This window comes from Eretmochelys imbricata, chromosome 5, assembly GCF_965152235.1.
Source record: "Eretmochelys imbricata isolate rEreImb1 chromosome 5, rEreImb1.hap1, whole genome shotgun sequence".
Classification (NCBI taxonomy): Eukaryota; Metazoa; Chordata; order Testudines; family Cheloniidae; genus Eretmochelys; species Eretmochelys imbricata.
Genome location: NC_135576.1, coordinates 39,743,739 through 39,764,947, shown reverse-complemented (window position 1 = coordinate 39,764,947; position 21,209 = coordinate 39,743,739). Strand labels below are relative to the sequence as shown.

Genomic DNA, 21,209 nt, shown 5'->3' with positions numbered 1-21,209 from the left:
TTCATCGAGTGATGGTCTCTATATGGACATGGGTCCAGATGTGGGTGTGTAGAAAGCAGTGTTCAGCATGGAGGCAGGTGCGTGCTTATTTGGCAACAGGATAAATCCTACTCCATTACACACTCTCTTCTGACAGACAGCAACAGCAGCAAGAGGCCAACTTCCTGGGAATTTAAAACTTTTGGAGAACTTCTAAAGATCATGTTACTAGAAACATTCCAAAAAATTTTCAAGCTACTATTCAGACTCTTGTTCTCTGACTGCCAAAATTAATCCTACATCATCTCCACTCTATCTTACATGATATGATTAAAAACTCAACATTAAATCTGCATTACAGGATAGATAGAAATTGACAATTTTCTCTTAGTATTTTAAAATTGATTTTATCTATTTTAATTTTATTTAAATAAAAAACAATATCAAATTAAATTTGAAATGACAACCTCTATTACGGCCTACATTTAGTATAATTTATTAAAACAATTTAAATTAAATAAAAATAAAATTCACGCAGTCCATGTTTGCTGCGGATGTTTTAAAGAAAGTTAAACCACTGAAATGGTTTTGAAATTGAAGTCACTGGGTAAGCAAGCTGGAACCATAGTTTTCTGGAAAGTTAAACCATCTTTTGATGGCAGTAAAATCTATATAATAGCTTAAATAAGTGTGTATAGATAATATATCCCCCTGGTTAGCAAATTCGTACCAAATTAAGTGTAAAGGGTTTATTTAATTGCAAATCAACATGTTTTAATGTTTGTACTATCCAGGGGTGAAAGTAACTTAAAAGGACTTAACTGTACGCAGGAGTCCTGAGCGGGGGCGTGGCCACAACCGGAAGAGGTGTGGTCTCAACCAGAAGAGGCTGGACCTTTAAAGATTTAAAGGCCCTGGGGCTCCGGCTGCGGTTGGGAGCCCCAGGGCCTTTAAATCACCCCTGGAGCTCCCAGCTGCAGAGGCGGCTGGAAACCCCGGGACTCAGGGGAGATTTAAAGGGCCCGGGGCGCCAGCCACCGCAGCAGAGCTCCGGGCCCTTTAAATTGCTGCCCCAGTCCGGCTGCCAGAGCCCCGGGGTAGCAGCGGCAGGGCTCAGGCGGTGCTTTAAAGGGCCGGGGCTCTCCGCAGCAGCAGGAGCCCCGGATCCTTTAAATTGCTGCCCGAGCCCGGCTGCTGGAGCCCCAGGGTAGCGGTGGCAGGGCTTGAGCAGCACTTTAAAGGGCCCAGGGCTCCTGCCGCTGCAGGGAGCCCCAAGCCCTTTAAAGCGCCGGAGCCCCGCTGCTTTAGCCCCAGGGTAGCGGCGACAGGGCTCCGGCGGTTATTTAAAGGGCCCAGGGCCCTTGGCTGTTTAAATCGCCAGCCTGGGGAAGCCGGTCTGGTCCGGCATGGCATGGCGCCAGTACGCCATACCAGACCATACCAGCTTACTTTCACCTCTGGTACTATCCCATGAGAATGAATCTTTCTTTAGCAAACGTACTGTAACTAGAAAGTACAAATTCAAAACAGGATAAAAATTAATTTAAATCAAGGTTTCCTGTTTGCTGATTTAGATCATTATTGATATCAGTGATTTAAATCAGTTTGATTTAAATCAATCCATCCTGTTACATTAACATTCTTTTTTGCATTTTATTTTCTTACAAAATATTAAAAACTTGTAAAAATAAAGGAAATATATGTGGTGTATTTGAATGTGCAATCATCTCTACCAACTGAAGATTTCAAACCAATGCTATGTCAAAATTTGTCTTGAATTAACATCACACTGGGAATGTAAGGCTTAAAACACATCCAAGATTGAGAGCCAGGCTGTGGAAAGCCCACCCAAAACAAGCTCTGTGGAGTCCTCTATTCTTTCATGCTGGCTTTCTTCAGAGAAGCACAAAGGTGTGCGGCTCACGGGCTGCAGGTTGCCCACCACTGTTCTATGGACTATGAGCTGAAGTAGCCGTGGCTAGCCTCTACAGAAGCAGCATGCCTTGCCTCTGAGTTGTCAGGTAAATAAATATTCAGACCCCCTACTCTCTCCAAAACACTTAGATAGCTTCCCACCCAAAGCTCTTTTACACAACCCTTGAGCAAGGGATCAGGAACTGGCCCACAGAGGGATTTTAAGTCTCAAAATTTTTTATATTTCTTACTCAAACATTTGTAAAATATAATCTTTTATATAGCCCATTTCCTGAAATACTTCACAGTCAGCTGGAGAAACAGCAACAAAGAAAAATTAAGAGGTAAGTGCAATAATCTATATAATTTTTACAATTGCAATTTACACAGACCATACATCCAAACTATGTATGACTTTGTGTTTCAGCTGACCTGTCCTAGATACACTCCCCGTATGTCATCAGTTTGAAAGGTTCAGTAGCAGTCGTGTTAGTCTGTATTCATAAAAAGAAAAGGAGTACTTGTGGCACCTTAGAGACTAACAAATTTAATAGAGCATAAGCTTTCGTGAGCTACAGCTCACTTCATCAGATGCATCGGGAGCTGTAGCTCATGAAAGCTTATGCTCTAATAAATCTGTTAGTCTCTAAGGTGCCACAAGTACTCCTTTTGTAAAAAAGAAACTTCACTTTATCTCATTGAAGCGCTGTAGTGCAATCTCTATCAGGAAAGAGGAATTTACAAATGTAGAATTATGTAAAAAAGAGTAATTGCACTGAACAATAAAACAATGTAAAACTTCAGAGCCTACAAGTCCACTCAGTCCTACTTCTTGTTCAGCCAGTCACTCGGAGTTGGGGGAGGACAGGGGTGGAGGGAAGTATGCAATAACTTGTGCAGGAAGAGGGTGATTAAGGTGTCTTGCTGCTGCTTCTGGAAGCGTGGTTTCTGGTACTGGGCTCACCAGGCTCACCTCCTTTTACTGAGCTAGGTGGGCTCCCTTCAGCTGAGTGAACGGGAGTTGTGTGGGAGAAATCAGCCTCAGCCAGGGGAGGTGCTGAGCTTGGGGGTGGTTAGTCCCTGAGTTTGGGATGGGGGCCAGTTCCAGCCCTGGGTGGCACGGGGCTCGTGTGGGGGAGAGTCAGCCCCCGCTGAGGGCAGCACGGGGCTGGGGGGGGGGTGAGGGGAATCATAGAATATCAGGGTTGGAAGGGACCTCAGGAGGTCATCTAGTCCAACCCCCTGCTCAAAAGCAGGACCCATCCCCAGTTAAATCATCCCAGCCAGGGCTTTGTCAAGCCTGACCTTAGAAAATTTCTAAGGAAGGGGATTCCACCACCTCCCTAGGTAACACATTCCAGTGTTTCACCACCCTCCTAGTGAAAAAGTTTTTCCTAATATCCAACCTAAACCTCCCCCACTGCAACTTGAGACCATCCTCTTCCACCACTGAGAATAGCCTAGAACCATCCTCTCTGGAACCACTTCTCAGGTAGTTGAAAGCAGCTATCAAATCCCCCCTCATTCTTCTCTTCTGCAGACTAAACAATCCCAGTTCCCTCAGCCTCTCCTCATAAATCATGTGTTCCAGACCCCTAATCATTTTTGTTGCCCTTCGCTGGACTCTTTCCAATTTATCCACATCCTTCTTGTAGTGTGGGGCCCAAAACTGAACACAGTACTCCAGATGAGGCCTCACCAATGTCGAATAGAGGGGGACGATCACGTCCCTCCATCTGCTCGCTATGCCCCTACTTATACATCCCAAAATGCCATTGGCCTTCTTGGCAACAAGGGCACACTGCTGACTCATATCCAGCTTCTCGTCCACTGTCACCCCTAGGTCCTTTTCCACAGAACTGCTGCCTAGCCATTCGGTCCCTAGTCTGTAGCGGTGCATTGGGTTCTTCCGTCCTAAGTGCAGGACCCTGCACTTATCCTTATTAAACCTCATCAGATTTCTTTTGGCCCAATCCTCCAATTTGTCTAGGTCCCTCTGTATCCTATCCCTGCCCTCCAGCGTATCTACCACTCCTCCCAGTTTAGTATCATCCGCAAATTTGCTGAGAGTGCAATCCACACCATCCTCCAGATCAATTATGAAGATATTGAACAAAACCGGCCCCAGGACCGACCCCTGGGGCACTCCACTTGACACCCAGCTGCGAACAGATCAGCCCCAGCTGCGAACAGCACAGGACTTGGGCAGGGGGATCAGCCCCAACCCCGGGCAGCATGGGGCTCAGGGGTTGGGGTCTGCCCCTGAGCTCAGGATGGGGGTCAGTCTCAACCTTGGACGGCAGAGGGGAAGGGGTCAGCCCCAGCTCCGGGAGGCATGGGGAAGGCGGTTCAGGTGAGCCCTGCAAGGGAAGGGGGCACTCTGGCGAGCCCCTGGCCGTCCTGTTTTTACTTTAAAAATGCAGGGACGAGAACTACTTTCTCAAAGTGAGCTGAATGATTAAAGGTGTTATTTACTGTACTGAGAAAATTTAATAAAACTCAGATGTATAAAGGAAGAAAGGTGTACATTAATTTTTACAAAAAAAATAAAAAGTAGCCATCACATATGCATTGAAAAGCATTAGATCAAAAGTGAAGGTCTTCAGGAAGCTCACCCTTCCGTGTACACGTCAGTCATCTGTAAATATTTTATACCTTTCTGCTCATTTAGCAGGTATATTTAAACAATGAATATTCACCAGAGCTACACTTGCTTCATACCACATCTAAACAAACTTGTGTCAACAAATTATGTAAACAGCCAAGATACAAAGAAAGATTAGGATGCTTACCTGTTATGAGAGACCTGTAGCTCTGCTAATAGCTGATTTTTAAACCACTGATCAAAATCCACACTGTCAAATAGCTCATAAGCTGCCAGCCCAACTGCATTGTAGACTAGAGAAAAACAGAGAAATTAGATTTTGCTCTAGTCAAACTTTGTTAAAATTCTAAAAACTAAAATTAAATAAATGTTGAAAATTATGCTTAAATCACTTTTGTGCAGTAAGGAATATTATCCAACATTTATATTCTGAAAATTAAGAAATTTAAAAAGGAGTATTTGAGTAAAACAATGACAAAACCTTACACAACTTCCCTCAGAGTTCTCTTTAGTTACAAATAAATTCAGTTCTCCTGAGAGGGGTGTCATGTAGTGTTCAGAGCAGTTAAAGGAGTCAGGAACTCCACAGCTCTAAACCTAACTCTACCAATGATTCCATCAGATGCCTTAGACAAGTCATCTGTCCTGCTCTCAATTTCCTTGCTTGTGAAATGGAAAGAACATCTCCCTAACAGAAATGCTGAAGGATTAAATTTTTGCAAAAGTACTGAAAAGTACTATATTATTATATACCCTATTTCTAAAATTCTTGCCTATAGTTTCTGCTGTTTGAAGTGCTCAAACTCAGGTCTATGAAAAAATAATTTTGATTCTGTTTTTCGAAATGTCAAAATTACATCTCACAAATTCTTCTCAGACACTTTATAGCACTCAGGCACATATGTAAACAGCTTTGTTCCTTAAAAGGCAAAGTGAAATTTAATTTACCAGCATCTTTAATCAGTAGAGCATTAGTATCTTCCACATTCGTAGGTCCTGCAATAAAATTAAAATAAAAGCAATTATACAAAAAACGCATTAACTAAACAAACAATGTAAGACCCATGGATATTTCAGTGAAGTAGTACATAGCAAAGAATCGAAATATACACGCCTCTTTATAAATACACACTTAAAAGTAATGCATCCTGTATTTAAAAAAGTACAGCATTGTTATGCTGATGCTTTTGGTTTTTTCAAACCTCTAAGAAAGGACCCATTCTGATTAAGAGAATATACTGCATATCACGAATATTTCTGTGCCTTACTGAAATACTGAATTTGTGATTGCAAAGTATCTACAATATGTTCATTGAAGAAAGCAAAGGAAATTAAAATCATTATTGTACCACACTTTGTCATCTTGGCAGTTGTAGTTAATTACATTTATCATAAAATATGCGGCTACAGAGTACTCACAAAAGGTAAGTATTTTATTAAAAAAAAACCTCTGGAAAAAAAATAGGAATTGGAAAAGAATGGCCATCAAGTAATGACTATTTGCAGAAAATGTGACCACCTGGTTACTTCTACACATTACATAAAAAAAGACAGTTACCTTTTCTGTAATTGGTGTTCTTCGAGATTGTTGCTCATGTCTATTCCACAATAGCTGTGTGTGCTCGCCACGTGCACCAGTGCCGGAAGTTTTTCTCCTAGCAGTAACCCTGGAGTGGCGCTTCCATGGAGCAGTATAAGGGGAGCTGAGCACTCCCCACACCCTCAGTTCCTTCTTGCCAGACAACTCAGACAGAGGGGAAGGAGGGTGTGATGTAGAATAGACATGAGCAACACATCTCGAAGAACACCAGTTATGGAAAAGGTAACTGTTTTTTCTTCAAGTGATTGCTCATGTGTATTCCACAATAGGTAATTCCAAGCTATATCTGTTGGAGGTGGGTAGGAGTTCACAAGTTCCCAGGTCGGAGGACAGCCCTGCCGAACCCGGCGTCATCCCTGGTTTGGGAAACAATTGCACAGTGCAAGGTGAACGTGTGAATCAAAGACCACGTGGCGGCCCTACAAATGTCCTGGATTGGGACGTGGACCCTGAAGGCAGGCAACAAGGCCTGCACCCGAGTTGAGGGTGCCCTCACGATGGGTGGCGGGGGGACACCTGCCAGCTTATAGCAGGAGCGGATGAGCAAAGTGATCCAATTGGAAAGCTGCTGAGTGGAAATCGGCTGGCCTCTCGTGCACTCAGCCGAGCCGACGAACAGTTGCGAGGACTTTCTGAAAGGCTTGGTCCGCTCGAGGTAGAAAGCCAGAGCCCGCCGCACATCGAGCATGTGGAGACGGCGCTCCTCACTGGACAAGTGAGGCTTGGGGCAGAGGACCGGTAAAAAAATGTCCTGATCCATGTGGTAGGCGGAGACCACCTTTGGGAGGAACGTGGGGTGTGGGCGGAACTGGACCTTGTCCTTATGAAAGACTGTGTTTGGCGGCTCGGAGGTCAGGGCTCTGAGACTCACCTGGCCAACGTGATTGCAACCAGGAAGGTCACCTTCCACAAGAGGTGAGACCAGGAGCATGTGGCCAGAGGTTCAAACGGGGGCCCCATGAGATGAGCCAACACCAGGTTTAGGTCCCACTGCGGGACCGGGGGTCTAGAATACGGAAAAAGACAGTCCACACCCTTCAGGAACCAGCCAGGCATAGCATGGGAAAATACCATGTGCCCTTGCACCGGTGGATGGAAGGCCGATATGGCTGCCAGGTGCACCTTGATTGATGAGGGCGCCTGGCCCTGGGCCCTCAGGTGGAGGAGATAATCAAGGATAAGGTGGACTGGGGTGGCCACCGGAGAGAGACCCTGGTCCACTGCCCACCTAGAGAAACAGGACCACTTCGCCAAATAAGCACAGCGAGTGGAGGGCCGTCTACTTTCAAGGAGGACATGCTGAACCTGTTCTGAGCACGTGCTTTCCTCTCCGCCTAACCACTGAGCAGCCACGCCACGAGGTGAAGCACCGCTAGGTTGGGATGGAGGAGGCGGCCCTGGTCTTGAGAGAGAAGATCCGGGCGGAGCAGCAACGGCCATGGGGGAATGCTGCCTGGGCCACGCCGGGGCAATCAAGAGGACCTGGGCCTTGTCCATCTTTATCTTCTCCAGGACCCTGCTGATTAGAGGGAACGGGGGAAAGGCGTAGAGAAGTCGACCTGACCAGGACAGGAGAAAGGCATCGGAGATAGCACCCCTCCCCAGGTCCCCCCTGGAGCAGAACTGGGGGCACTGCCAGTTCTTCCGAGTTGCAAATAGGTCCACCTGGGGAGTTCCCCACCTTCGGAAGAACTGGTGGTCCACTTCCGGGTGGAGGGACCACTCGTGTTGCGAGGAAAAGTCCCTGCTCAAGTGATCCGCCCTCCCTTCCCTGCTCAAGCGATCCGCCCGGTAGGTGGAAGGCCTTCAGGTGGATGTCGTGGGCTATACAGAAGTCCCACAGCCTGAGGGCTTCGTGGCAGAAAGCAGAGGATTGGGCCCCGCCTTGCCTGTTGATATAGAACATCGAGGCCATGTTGTCCGTGAGGATCCTTACTATCTTGCCCTCCAAGTGCGAGCAGAAGGCCATGCACGCCAGCCGCACCGCCCTGAGCTCCTTGACATTTTTATGTAGGGTCAGGTCTTGAGCCAACCACAGGCCCTGGGTCTGAAAGCTCCCCACATGCGCCCCCCAACCCAGGTCCGACACATCGGACAACAGCTCCAACGACGGGGCCCTGTCCCTGAACAGGACCCTTGGAGCATGTTGTTTGGGGCAGACCACCACTGTAGGGAGGTGATCACAGAGTCTGGCACGGTGAGAACCTTGTCCATCCTGTCTGTGGCCTGGGAGAACTTCGAGGCCAACCAGAGCTGGACGCCATCCTGAGTCTGGTGTGACGGACCACATACGTGCACGCCAACTTGCGTCCCAAGAGTTGCAGGAAAATCCTGGCTGTTGTCACCGTGAACCTTGTGACCGAGTCGATGAGACCTTTCAGGGTCTCGAATCTGTCTGGCAGGAGAGAGGCCCTGGCCAACACTGCATCCAGGAGCGTCCCGATAAACTCTATGCGTTGGACTGTTACTAACGTGGACTTGGTGTTGTTTACCAACAGGCCCAAGGCAGTGCATGTGGACAGGAGGAGCACCACGTGATCCCTCACCTGTGACCGGGAGGTGCCCTTGACAAGCCAATTGTCCAGATAGGAAAATATCTGGACCCCCTGCAGCTTGAGGTAGGCCGCTACCACCGACATGCATTTTGTAAACACCCTGGGAACAGTGGACAGACCAAACAAGAGGACCGTGAATTGGTAATGATTCTGTCCCACCACAGAATGGAGGAAGCACCTGTGCCCCTCGAATATGTGGATGTGGAAGTATGCGTCCTGTAGATCAAGGGCAGCATACCAGTCCTCCAGATACAGGGAGGGGATGATGGAGGCCAGGGAGGCCATGCGGAATTTGAGTTTCACCATGTACTGGTTCAGACCTCGCAGGTCCAGGATGGGCCTGAACCCCCCTTTGGCCTTCGGAATAAGGAAATAACGGGAGTAATACCCCTTGGCATGAACTCCTCGGGCACCGCCTTTATCACTCCTAGTCCTAGGAGCCACCCCACCTCCTGCTCAAGCAGAGCTTCGTGCGAGGGGTCCCCCAAGAGGGACGGGGGCAGGGGCGTTGTTGGGCGGGAGGAAGTAAACTGGAGGATGTAACCCCGGGAGATGGTGTTGAGGACCCATCGGTCCAAGGTTAGCCATGACCATTCTGGGAGGAAAGCACACAACCAGTTGGAGAAGGGTAGCTTTATTGGATCCCTGGTGAGGACTGGCGGGGTGCCCCCGAGCGTACCGTCAAAAACGCCTTTTCCCCGCCTGCCTGCCCTTGGAGGACCCAGGCTGGGGGGCAGGCCGAGACTGCCTCTGAGGCATCTCTTATAGTCCTGCTGCTTCTTATGGGCGGCCCCATACTCTGGGAGGGCGGCCTGGGCGGGAGTCTGCTGTGGCTTGAACTTAGGTTTTGCCGGAGCCGGGACATAGAGGCCCAGAGTCTGGAGGGTCGTGCAGGAGTCTTTCATGCCATGCAGTCTTGTATCTGTTTCCTCCGCAAACAGAGCTTTCTCATCAAATGGGAGATCCTGCATGGAAGACTGCGCCTTGCTGGACAGCCCAGAGAGCAGGAGCCATGTCCGCAGCATCCGAGGCTGCCTGCAGGGACTCCCTAGTGGCCGCTGCCCCTTCCTCCACTAGCGCTTTGAACTCCTTCCTATCACGTTCCTGGAGCGAGTCCTCAAACTTGGGCAGGGAGCCCCACAGATTGAATTCGTACCAGCTCAGGAAAGCCTGATGATTTGCCACTTGTAACTGGAAGCTCAAAGACTAATACATTTTGCTTCTGAAAGAGTCCAGTTTCCAAGAGTCCTTGTTCTTTGGGGTCGGAGCTGGCTGACCCTGCCGTTCCCTGTGGTTGACTGACTCGACTGACCAATGAGGCTGGAATTTGCCACAGGGCGTTTGAAATCTTAGCCACCCCTTCATGGAGGGGCCAGGCCACCCTACCCAGTGCTGACAGGGACAACACGTTAAACAGGGAGTCTGAGGGCTCCTCCATCTCCTCTGCTTGGAGGTGGAGGCTTGCTGCCACCCTCTTTAAGAGTTCTTGGTGGGCCCTGAAGTCCTCCTGTGGGACAAAGGGGGGTGGGGCCGCAATTGCCTCCTCCAGGTGGTGCAAGGAAGCTGGTGCGGTTCTCTGGGTGTCATCCAGCATCAGAGGGTCCACCACCTGGTCAGAATCCAGGCACGGTGCCGAGGACCTATGTCCCACCGACTCCTTTCTTGGGAGTCTTAAAAAAAAAAAAAAAAATGCCGACTGTGTCTCTGAAGCTCCAGCCACTGATCAGGCTCCCACCAGGGGCTGCACTGGAGACCACGGTGCCCACTGGTACCACTGGGCCGCTCACGATGCTCGTGCCCTGCACCTGCTGTTGCACCAGCTGTTTGGGTTGGCTGGCCTGGCCCATCGAGGGATGGCTACGACTGGAGACCGGGCTGGCATAAAATCTGCTGCTTTCACTGGACCGGAAGGAGTGGCAGTGCTGGGATCTACAAAGGCCATGGGACCGCGATCTTGACGTGGAGGACCGGTACCGACGGTAACAGCTGCTCCACGAAAGGCCTCAACGGGCGGACCCGCGACGGCGAGATGATGGCGATCGACACCCAGGGCTGCAATGTCTTGGCGGAGACTTGGAGTGGGAGTCCAAGTGGGAACAGCGTCGACAACCATGCCATGACCAACTGCAGTGCCCTCTCCGAGACAAGGACTGTTGGTGAGGCCTGCTGCGGTCCCGTCAATATTCGCTCCTTGAGGAGGAGCGGTGCTGAGAGTCCCGGCCGGACAGAACCCAGCCAGACAGTCTGGTCGGCGTTGAGAGTGATCCACATGGACTCTGCCCCGAGCGGTTGCTGGGCGGTGAACGGAGTCAGGAACATTCCCTCGACTGAGACCGGTACCGGGCCGGAGGAGACTGCAGAGATCCCAGAGGTGGCTTGCCTCTGGAGCATGGGGCTGACATCGGCGGTGCTCCGGGCACCAGCATGGACATAACGTCCTGAGCCACCTGGAGGGCTTCAGGCGTGCATGGCATCCGGAGAGGCCTGTTCTGAAGGGGCCAGGCTACTCCACTCAACATGAGTCGGAGACCTGGGGCCCAGCTGGGATCGAGGACTGCCCGACATGGGCCTAGCCTCCGTCCCAGACTTCCCTCGGTGCCGCTGTGAAGAGGGAGTCTTCCTGGCCCTCTTGGCGTGCCCCACGGAGGGGGAGCAGTGCCAACTGGTCAATGGCACCGGAGGGTCGCCACATACCGACACCGTGGTTCTGGGTACCGGTTCTGAGTGGTGTGCTGGAGCCGGGGTCAGCACCGATTCCACCAGGATGGCCCGGATCCTAATGTCCCTTTCTCTTTTGGTCCGAGGCTTAAACGACTTGCAAATCTTGCACCTTTCACTGATATGGGTTTCTCCCAAACAGAGCAAACAGTCTGCATTCGGGTCACTTCTTGGCATAGAATGCCTACAAGAACCGCACAACTTAAACCCTGGGGTGTGGGGCATGCCCCAGCCCGGGCTCACTGACTAAACTAACTAAACAGCTAACGAACTACAGGTACTAACACTGAATGAATGAACAATTCTGGGGACGAGCTACAGCAAAGCTGGAGCAGAGCAGTTCGGATGCACCTTCACTTGCGGCAAGAAGGAACTGAGGGTGGGGAAAGCATGCAGCTGCCCTTATACCGCACCAGGCAGGTGCCACTCCAGGGGCCGCGGGGGGCACTTCCCCCCATGGGTAAGTGCTAGGGGAAAAACTTCCAGCACCTGTGCTCGTGGCGAGCATGCGCACCTATTGTGGAATACACGAGCAATCACTCGAAGAACTGTTTGTTATATAATTAAATGTAATAAAGTTCTAACAAGTTAAACATTTAATTTTGACTTTTTTATGCCCTAAACAATTTTGGCAATGGTAATTCCCATGCTGACAATACTTGAGACCTCAAAAATTTCAGGTGTATTTACAGCTAATAATGTGGAGGCCCTACCTTGGGAACCCAAAAAAGCTTTTGGCAGAGGAGTGACGAACATTTCCAGATTTTTACCTTAAGGGAGTCTAATTTTGTCACCTCCGTGCTAGAAACCTGTAATTCCTAAGTACCAAAGCATTCAAACAATCTAAGATCTTAAATATCCAAGGTCTGTGCACAGAAGTTGTGTCTGGATGTAAAATCTATTCCTCGGGTAAGAAGTATTTCGTTATTTCTATTTATTTAGAATTCAATATCCATTACTCTAGGTACATATTAAAAATATATCCTAAAAATCTATAACATAGTTTTGGACACTGATCCAGGTTGCAAGTTGAGACTGATGGGGAAGAAATAGAGGCAGCTCCCTCTAATAGCTCTGATGTCCACCTTCTGAGGTTATTGAGATCATATGGTATTCTCTGGCACTCCTTTGTGAAAAACTTTGGGGACTGGAAAAAAACAGGGAAAATGCTGAAGGACATCCCCTGACTATTAAACTCTAGTCTTTCGGGAAAGCGTCCATTGATACTCTTTGACAACTTCCTGCTCGGAAGCAGAACTAGTGACATTTATTGTTGTTTTCTATGGCAAAAAAGATCAGTTTCCAGGAAATCTCAGAATAGGCATTGTCGCTAGGTCTAAGAACAAAACTATGTCAGTAGAAACTGAATTAACCTATCTGTAGTAAAGAGAGTGCAGCCCTTTCACAATCTTCAAAACCTATCAATCCAACATAATGAAATAACAAGCCAAGGAGAAAGAAAGATGTGTTAATTCCCCAAGAAGTGGGAAATGGAAAGTAATTGGGTTGTGAAAATTGATTCTCGGGTTTTACAGTTCATCTCTCAAAATCTGTGTTTGGCTAGGAATGAAGCAGATAGAGCTAGCAATAAGGCCCAACTTCTGCAATCATCCATTAAAATGTCTTGACTCCTGATCACACAAAGACAACTGATTGCTTGGGTCTACAGGGTAGACAGGTCTACAGACTCTTAAACTGTGGTCTATGGATCACTGCTAGTCTGACGAGAGAGCTGGTTGATCACCAACAGGCTCCTGCTCCTCCTTTCCAACTATTAAATGGCACTGAAAGACAGCTAACCATATACAAATATTTTTCTTTTTTTATGTGCCATAAGGAATTGTTGTCAATATCACAAACTTTTTATGATGCAAATAAGAATGGAGGTGATCCACAAGAACCTCTTCAATAAACTATGATGCACACTATGGGGGAAAACAGAGTACACGGGGTAAAAACAAAGGTTACCATCATGAAAAGTATGGTGAGGCCTGCTAACACCTTTAGGTTGACTGTGAAACTCAGAGACTGAGCTGCAGTCCTGGTTATTTTCAGATTGGCCAAGAGGACCTCTGTCTAACTGAAAAGGATTGAACTTTTCTAACCGAAGATTCTTCACCTCAGCTAGAACATCTGGGATGATTGAAAAGCTCTGGCATCATCTCCTTTAAGTATATTCTGTGGCTTCTGCAGTGATGTCAGACACATCATAAACTCTTTCGGAGTATTTAAACAAATCAAGGACTTCTTGGTAAGCCCCTTGTAAAATAACTTACGGGACTCATGAAGGTGGTCAGCAACTGTAGAAAATCCTACGAGTTCTAAATCCTCACTAAAGAACAGACCTTGCTCCAAATTTTGCCCCAGCTAAAGAAATCTAACCATAAACACTGAATAACCTCCTTTTCAGCCCTGAAACTCTATGTTGTTGATATAGTTATTAAAGACACCATACAGTCTAGGTCCATGAAAACAAAAATTCATAATATTTCCTTTCTGTAAATATACCCTTCATTTTTATCACAATATACTTACAAAACATCTCCAATATCATTTAGAAATATTTGAAAGATGGGGGAAATATTTTACGATACAAATTTAGAGTTCACAAATACATAAACCTTAGGATTAATATACAGTCTGCACAAAATGAAATAGATAGAAATTCCAGTATATTAAAAATATTTTTAAAATTTTACCTTGTAGACTGTGAACCATTTCTAAAAGCACAGGAGTAAGAGTCTGATTATATTCATGGAAAATATCAATAAAAAGAACCTCTGTGCATGGCTGAAAAAGTAAAACAAATCTGTTATAAAAACCTAAATAAGACAAGTCTAGCCTAGTTCTAAGATACAGTAAAATAAATACATTTAAACTACTAAATAGCTCATAAGGAAAAACACTCCAACACTACAATTTACTGAAAGTAACTTTGTCACAATATGGCATGTTCAATTAGAGCAAGATTTTGATACAGTCGTATCACATTCACAATGTAAGGTTTACATTCTAAGTTTGCTGATCAGTTACTAAATAAATCAGAAAATAACGGAGAGAAATATAATTAGCCAATTTTTATTCCTATAGCATGCATAACAAACAAGTTACACCTTTATACTAGATTTCCAATATTTAACAAAGCTACCCAAAATGTATTCTTCAGGTCTCTCTGCTCTATTTTCACTTAGCATATTTTTCAGTTCTTTGCTACTAATGTCTTGCATACAGTAGATCTTTACACAAGTGGCTCTTAAACTGTGGTCTATAGATTACTGCTCATCTGTGGAGAGAGCTGGCTGATCACAAAGAGACTCCTGCGCCTTCTTTCCAATTGTTAAAATGAATTAAAAGACAGTTAACAATATACAAACATTTTTTCTTTTCCCATGTACAAGGTATTGCTGTCAATATCACATGAATGTTATATGATTGCAAATAAGAATGGAGGTGATACACAAGAATTTCTAATACAATGTGGTGCGCACTATGGGGGGAACAATAGGATAATCCCAGTTCTCACAGCAATTTAAAACCAAGACTTTTTGAAATTTTAGTGTTGTGTATATATTTAAATTGAAGTAGAGGGAATCAAGATATTAGTAAAATTTTACATACATAAGGATATAAGCTGCCTCCTTTAGTGTATTTTGGACTCCAATAAAAAGCACAGAGTACAACCCTGTGTGCCCAGCAAATCCCGTGTACCAGTATTAAGTGACCAATGAATATGGAATATCTGTTCTTGAAACAACACACTGCTCTCATTTCTACAACCAAAGGAGAACGATAAATGAAACAATGAACTGAGGAAGAACAGGGCAGAACTGTTTAGGGAGGGACCAAAAAGAGCTCTTTGCAGCCCTCATTCTAATAACAATCTAATTCAATTCTCTTCCTTTCTAGAAAAACGGAGTAGAGGTCCTGGAGGAAGTATTCTGAGTTACGCATGAACATCCAGGCTCCTAAGTGTAGAACCCAAAACTGGAGTTCAAAGAGCAGTATGGATTGAAATTTCCCTTAATACAGTGGGATAACTGGGAAAGCAGTTTCCTAGCAGCCAGCTGTAAGCCAGGACTGTATAAGGCATGCTGGAAGACAAGTTTATATAAATCCAGCCCTCACCCCAGAAAAAGGAGAGTGTTAGAGGAAGCCAGAGAAGCTATGGAATCACTCTTTGAAGAAGGGAAAGTAAAACTAATATTTGTTTGGTGTGTTTGTTCCACATAATGGTCTTTTTGACCAAGGAAAGGACTGTAAAACAGGGATATTAACTCCAGAATCTGGCAAGAGCTGATGTAGAGGAGGCTGGAAAAATACCACTAAAAGCCTCCACTAAACAGTCATGAAATGTACGTAACTAATCTAAATTAATGTGTAATCTTAATAATGTAACTGTGCCCTACTCCCATTGCTTAGCCCTTTATGTTTCTAATCACCATCAGTTTTATTTCATGTTTTGATCTAGACTGCATACTCTATAGAGCAGAGCTTTCTCTATGTTTTGTAAGGAACCTGGCACATCTTTCAGCATGGTATAAGCATTAAATAAAGTTTTCTAAAATTCTCTGACTTGATTTGCTCAAGTGTGTTATGTATATAAACCAACAGGCTTAAAGAAAAAATATATAGAAAAACGTGTGTGTGTGTGTGTAAAATGTACACATACACACACAGTTTCTGTCTTTTTTTGTTAGTTTGTTTTACACAATGAGGTGTCAACGGACACAGTGTATGCTCTTTTGTCTTCCAAGACAGCATACGCAACCCTTACTGACGTATGCTCTATATTATGCCTTTTTGTATCATCATGCTTTTGAAATCAAAGGATACACCTTTGAAAGCTACTGATGCTGACCCACGGAAATGTTACATTCTGTAGGGGGTTTTGGTTTTTAAATATGTGCATCTTCTTCCTCTGATCTTGTTTGTTACAATAGTTTGGTTTTAAAAAATGTAACACTTGAAAATGTTACGCCAAAGAATCTCATGAACCTTTATTTAGGTATTTATTTTACAGTACTCAAAGATGTGCTAAACGTCTCAAAGAACAGAGAAAGGTAGGTCTCTGACCTAGAATTTTTACATAAAACATGAAAAATATGATAAAGAAATTACCTTCACTCACTCAATATTTTTACAGGACTGTATAGAATATCAACTCCACCTCTTTTACCAAAGCACACTGTACACTTACTTTCTAGTGTATTTAAGACTAAACATTAGTCAATATCTTAACACAAATTCAAATATAATGCTACAGATTGAAGTTCACAGTAACTAAGTTCAGATTCTTCTGCAAATGTTGGTTTATACTTTTTTAATAAATGCCACATCTTTGGGCTACAGGCCACTCAGCAAAGGCATGAAGAACAACTTTTCTTTTTAATCAATCTTTTTTCATTCAAATTGAAATACTTACTCTGAGACTGTATTTCCAAGAATCTCCTCCTGTCTCCTCTACAGCTACAGTCCATAAAGAAAACAAGAAAACATTACATAAAAATACAGCGAGTATTTTAGTTATGGTTTTAAACAATATTAGTGACTTATTTAATCAGTATGAAAACATTATGGATAGGTAAACATTATGAGTTACTGCACATCTCAGGTTATGTAGAGAATCTCGAGAATGTAATCTCTCTATACAAGACTGTACAAAGAAAAATGTCAGCCACTTTCTCCTGTGGATCTTACTATGAGCATTTTTTGATGCACTGTCCAAAGGGAACAGGTAGTAATAAATATCTTAATAAAATTAGATGAAAATACAATGTAATTTCTTACTGAAGCCTTCTGGGTCCTCTTCCCACATTGTCAATTCTTCCTCTGTTAGCAGGAAATAGTGAGAGACTAATCTCCTACATATCTCCATTAATGTTGGGTATGTGAAGAATGATGTCTTTATCTTATGTGCTTCAAGAGTTTCAGGACTGCTATCTGTAACAGTAATACACAATTACTATTCCATGACTTAACATTATACCAGAATCCTATTAATCAATAAAGAAAAAAAATGCTGGACAGAAGACTCTCATACTGAAAGGAACAATTACTTCTCCATATTGACTTAAAGACACTTTCTTATAAAGTACCTAAAACTGTTTAGCAAGTAAGATTGTTCTATCAGCTGAAAATATTGGTGAAAGTGATGCCTCATAAAATAAGCCCTGACTGCTAATTAAATTATTCGGATTAATAGTCCTTTTTGTTGTTGTTCTTCATAACTGAAAGATTCTACCCTCAGAAAAGACCGTCATCCTATCCTGTCAGGAGCCACCATCTTCCCTGAGTCAGCTTGGCTCCACTGTGATTGGAAACAAACACTAGGAGGCCATTCTGAAAGAGGACATTTTTGTTAGTGGGTAGCCCTACAGCTACATCATCACTGAGAATAATACAAAATGACAGCTATTGTGAAAGAGGGCAGTTCATTGTGGAATTCTCAGAAGAAGAAAAATATCCTTCATCTTTGATAAAAATTAAAATTTCAGATATGAAGAATACACGCAAAAAATGACCATGAAGCCTAAAATAATTATTGAATTGTACCAAGTCACGAGATTCCAGTGAGTTTCAACTACATGTGAAGTTTGAAAAGTTTATGTTGCTCCATTATTAAGATCATTCAGGACATAAAAATGGCCTGACAGGATGCTAAATTTCTTAAATAACCAACTTTTTAAACTAATTTTAATCCAAACTAATTAACAGGCTTACTTTTAAATTCTCAGAAAATTCATCTGGTGCCCAAAGAGTAAGTGCTGTAATTTTTAGCAGGATACATTGTATTCTTCATACATAAAGTGTTTTAACTCCTCCTTTAATTCCAAAAAGTAAATCATAATTATGGAACTGCAAGTAGCATTTCCATAATAATTAATTCTCTGTTCATAGTTCATAATCCAAAATGTTACAATTTGTTCATTGACATTTTAATACCTGCGACAAGAATATCAAAAAACAATTGAAGATCTGCAGTTCATCACGCAACATATTTTTAAGTACTGGATTTGATAATCTGAATTAAAATCATTAGAATTTCTGAACCTCTTGAAAAATGTAGTTCCATCACTGGATTATTTTAATTTGGAAAGGAAAATTACATACTGTGTCAGGATCAGGTCAATGGTTACAGGAGAGTGATAGAAGGTAGATACATTAGCCCCCAATTAAGCAGGTCCCTTTTCCCTAAGATAATAGGCTGTTCCAGAACAATCAGGAAGTTGCTGGAACCAATTATGTCAGGCAGGCTAATTCGGACACCTGAAGCCAATTAAGAAGCTCTTAGACTCAATTAGGACAGGTAGGCTAATCAGGGCATCTGGCTTAAAAAGGACCTCACTTCAGTTAGTGAGGTGCATGCGAGGAGCTGGGAGCAAGAGGTGCACAAGGAGCTGAGAGCGAGAAGGCGTACTGTTGGACAACTGAGGAGTACAAGCGTTATCAGGCATCAGAAAGAAAGTCATGCAGTGAGGAAAACAAAGGTGTTGGGAGGAGGCCATGGGGAAATAGCCCAGGGAGCTGTAGCTGTCACACAGCTGTTACAGGAAACGCTGTAGACAGTTGCGATCCACAGGGCCCTGGGCTGGAACCCGGAGTAGAGGGCGGGTCCAGATTCCCCCCATCTTCCCAACTCCTTATTTGATACAAGAGGAGTTGACCTGGGACTGTGGGTCCCACCAGAGAGGAAGGTCCTTGGCCTGTCCCCCGACCCACTAGGTGGGTCAGCAGAAACTGTGGGGATTGTTCTCCTCCCTTTTCCCCATGCTGGCCAGTGATGAGGTTAGATGAGTGAACAGCAGGTTTGAGCCACTAGCAAAAGTGACCAAACTGAAGGCTGCCGTGAATCTCTGAGGGGAGCAAAATCCGCCAATAAGCGCAGGACCCACCAAGGCAGAGGAGGAACTTTATCACAATACTTTTTTTCTGAATCCAATTAGATGCTGGTGTCTCATCATATGCAAACATGAAACTAAAACTAAAATTAAGTAATCTTTATAGACAGATGTGTTTCAACACTAAGGAAAGTAATTGTAACTATCCATGCATTAGATTAAAAAAATTTTAGCTCGAGCCAGCCTCTTGTGAAACAACCATAGAGTCAGAATTGCAGAAAAAGTAATGGCATTCGACAGCATGCTGAAACTTTTACTTTGATTCTGTAGCTCAGACAGTATTGCTGTGAACTATGGTACACAGTAGAAACATTCTTTTATTAGACATTTTCCTAGCAAAGGAAAAAGACATCACTGAGTTTGATGAACCATAAATTAACTTGGCCCTTGAACTAAATACGGGCTCTTTATTTTATATGGTTAATGAAAGCCAAAGCAGTAAGTAATTTCTCTGCATTTTTATGTGGGAAAGCTGTTTTGCTGCACGTTCCTTATGGATTTAAGTGTTAATTATAAAACGATTTGGAGATTCTTTCCTAAAGCTTGGTTTTCACAGTCCAAATATTAATAATATGCAATATTTATTATATGATCATGTTAACTAGTACAATGTTAAGAATTTTAAACACCTTTTAAAATGGCTTTCTTAAAAACATTTGAAGTTAGTGTTGTGTCACAGCTGGCAAGCTTTTTCTTTTTTTCCAAGAATGGGAAAACATGCTGAGGAAAGAGCAGCAGTACCTTCGAAACGTTTTGATGGCTTGTAAGCATAATTTTTTACAATCATCTTAATGAGATTCATGCACTGGACAATAAATCGCTCAAATGTAACTCCTTCACCAGCCTCTGTGAAAACATAGCTTACAGCAAACTCCAATGATCTCTGAATCAGAGGGGTGAATGAAAAAGGATGTTGGTCCAGGAAGTCCAAAAGCTAAAAAGTGAGGGAAGAAAAACAACATATGACTTAATTCATACACATTTTATGTGCACAAAGGACTTTCATAAACCATCTTGCAAAAACAGGAGCACATTAATGTAATGTGCAAATCTAACAGTTGGCCACAAAAATTAAATTAAAACAAAATCACTTTTACGGTGCTTACTGATTCATTCATTTTAACTGTTGGCATTCTAATTCTCAACTCCAAAGCAATGTTTTGTTTATAAGAATGACAGTTTAAGGAACCATGTACTTTTTCAACTATTCAGTGCTATTTTATTCATAAGTAACAATTCACAGATGCAAGAACTGATTTTCCCTAAAACAAGAAAAAAGCTAGCCCCCAAATTAACAATATTCTTATTAGTAATCCACCATTCATACCTGTTTCCAACCATATTTAAAGTACTGAACATTTACTTTACCAGTTTACTCCACCTAGATGCTTTTTAGACACTGCATTGGTCATGACAAATCCCAGCTTTGGAGAGGGCTGAACATTTTAACAAGCAGAGCCAACCCGTGGCTTTCCTTTTTAAATCAGACCTACAAAATTTTTTTGCCAATCCTATGTTCTACAACTGTGACAGGTGCCCCATCAATCAAGCATCATACCAGTATGCACAAGGACAAACTGAGGATTTTGGGATGTGCCTGGAAGATAATATTTTGCTGCCCATCCCCTAAATATTAAGAGATTTCTGTCTATGATAATCACACCAATATGTACTGGCGCTTGAGAAGGATTAGTGATTTGATCTGTTGGGATACTTTTCCATTATAACTGAATAACTTTTTCTGTAAAAAAGGTGCTGTCATAAATGGGAAGGGTAACCACCTTTCTGTATACAGAGCTATAAAATCCCTCCTGGCCAGAGGCAAAATCCTTTCACCTGTAAAGGGTTAAGAAGCTACGACAACCTCGCTGGCACCTGACCCAAAATGACCAATGAGGGGACAAGATAATTTCAAATCTGGAGGGGGGGGGGACAAAGGG

General features: G+C 44.0%; 1 protein-coding gene across 4 annotated transcripts in view; it reads right to left on the bottom strand.

Annotated features, from left to right (window-relative positions):
• The window catches only part of IPO11 (importin 11), a 311,009-nt gene that overhangs the window by 222,480 nt on the left and 67,320 nt on the right, over positions 1–21,209 (bottom strand). For all 4 annotated transcript variants that reach the window (XM_077816907.1, XM_077816909.1, XM_077816906.1 and 1 more), the window contains exons 11-16: positions 20,011–20,203; positions 17,159–17,311; positions 16,794–16,837; positions 14,071–14,161; positions 5,447–5,494; positions 4,686–4,791 (exon numbers count right to left, since the gene is read on the bottom strand). In XM_077816907.1, the coding sequence (XP_077673033.1) occupies positions 4,686–4,791; positions 5,447–5,494; positions 14,071–14,161; positions 16,794–16,837; positions 17,159–17,311; positions 20,011–20,203 (635 nt within the window). The remainder of the gene's footprint in view (positions 1–4,685; positions 4,792–5,446; positions 5,495–14,070; positions 14,162–16,793; positions 16,838–17,158; positions 17,312–20,010; positions 20,204–21,209) is intronic.